This window comes from Calidris pugnax, unplaced genomic scaffold (assembly GCF_001431845.1).
Source record: "Calidris pugnax isolate Ruff unplaced genomic scaffold, ASM143184v1 scaffold896, whole genome shotgun sequence".
In the NCBI taxonomy this organism is placed as follows: domain Eukaryota; kingdom Metazoa; phylum Chordata; class Aves; order Charadriiformes; family Scolopacidae; genus Calidris; species Calidris pugnax.
Genome location: NW_015091892.1, coordinates 9,045 through 10,327, shown reverse-complemented (window position 1 = coordinate 10,327; position 1,283 = coordinate 9,045). Strand labels below are relative to the sequence as shown.

Here is a 1,283-nt window from a genome sequence, read left to right as displayed (position 1 = left end):
CCCCAATTCCCCTTCCAACTCACCCTGAACTGGGGCCGGGGCTCCTCGATGGACTCGGCCGGGGTGTCCAACGTCCCCCACTTGTAGGCGAACTCGGCCCCTCGGCGCTTCCACTCCTCGAGGAAGAGTGTGGACCAGATGACGTTGAAGATGGCGAAGACCACGCAGCAGATGTCCTGGCTGGTCTGCGGGACGGACGGCACCAACTGCACCGGGGTCGGTCCCCTCCTGTCCCCAACACCCCACAACCCTGGGGAGCCCCCCCCCACGCTGCTTCCCCAAGCCCCACCGCCGTGGGACTGGGAGCCCCCCAGCTCAGCAACGGACGGCACCAACTGCACCGGGGTCGGTCCCCTCCTGTCCCCAACACCCCACAACCCTGGGGAGCCCCCCCCCACGCTGCTTCCCCAAGCCCCACCGCCGTGGGACTGGGAGCCCCCCAGCTCAGCAGCATTAAAGCATCACAGGGAAAACATGGAGCAAGGAGGGATGGAAAAAAAACCCACCAAAAATCCCAAATATGAGGGATTTACCCCATTTCCCAACCCCTCTCACCTGGTCGCTCTCGGTGAAGGTGTAGAGGATGGAGCCGAAGACGGCGGGGTACACCATGGCCGAGGTGTAGAACCCCAACCAGGCGAAATACATGGCAATTTTCACCCCAAAATAGTCGCAGATCTCATCTGGGGGGGCCGAGGTGGCGTGAGCGGGGCCGGGACCCCCAGACCACCCCCCAAATACCACCCCACCCCCCACCCCCAGCACCTTACCGAGGGGCTGAGCCTCACAGACCGCCTGCACCCAGGACTTCATCAGCCTCTTGAGGATCCTCTGCTCGTGCAGGGGGAAGACCTGCTGGATGACGCCGCGGGCTGCCAGCTCCGGGACTGTGCCAGGGAGGGGGACACGGGGTGAGGGACGGGGCTGGGGGGACACTGCCAGCCCTCCCTAACCCCCCCTGCGTGTCCCCAGATGACCCTGGCGTGGTGGGGTTTGGGGCAGGGACAATGGGGGAGGATGGGTTTGGGGTGAGCTGGGGCGTATCGGGGCTCTGTGCCCAACCCTGGCACTGCCTGGCCACCAGGGCCACCAGGGCATGGCCACCACATGGAATGGCCACCACAGGGCACGGCCACCACATGGCATGGCCACCACATGGAAGGGCCACCACATGGAAGAGCCACCACCCCATCCCTGGGAATGGGGACACAGGGTGACAAGGGACCCTCGCCGGGCTTGTGTCCTCCATGGACCCCATGGCACGGCTCGGGGAGAGGCTGGGC

The 1,283-nt window shown here is 65.6% G+C and overlaps 1 protein-coding gene across 1 annotated transcript in view; it reads right to left on the bottom strand.

The window, feature by feature from the left end:
* Positions 1–1,283, bottom strand: part of ANO8 (anoctamin 8) — a gene marked incomplete at its 5' end in the record, with an annotated part of 37,164 nt that overhangs the window by 27,002 nt on the left and 8,879 nt on the right. The window contains 3 exons of the mRNA XM_014962111.1: positions 24–185; positions 556–683; positions 771–887. Of these exons, the coding sequence (XP_014817597.1) occupies positions 24–185; positions 556–683; positions 771–887 (407 nt within the window). The remainder of the gene's footprint in view (positions 1–23; positions 186–555; positions 684–770; positions 888–1,283) is intronic.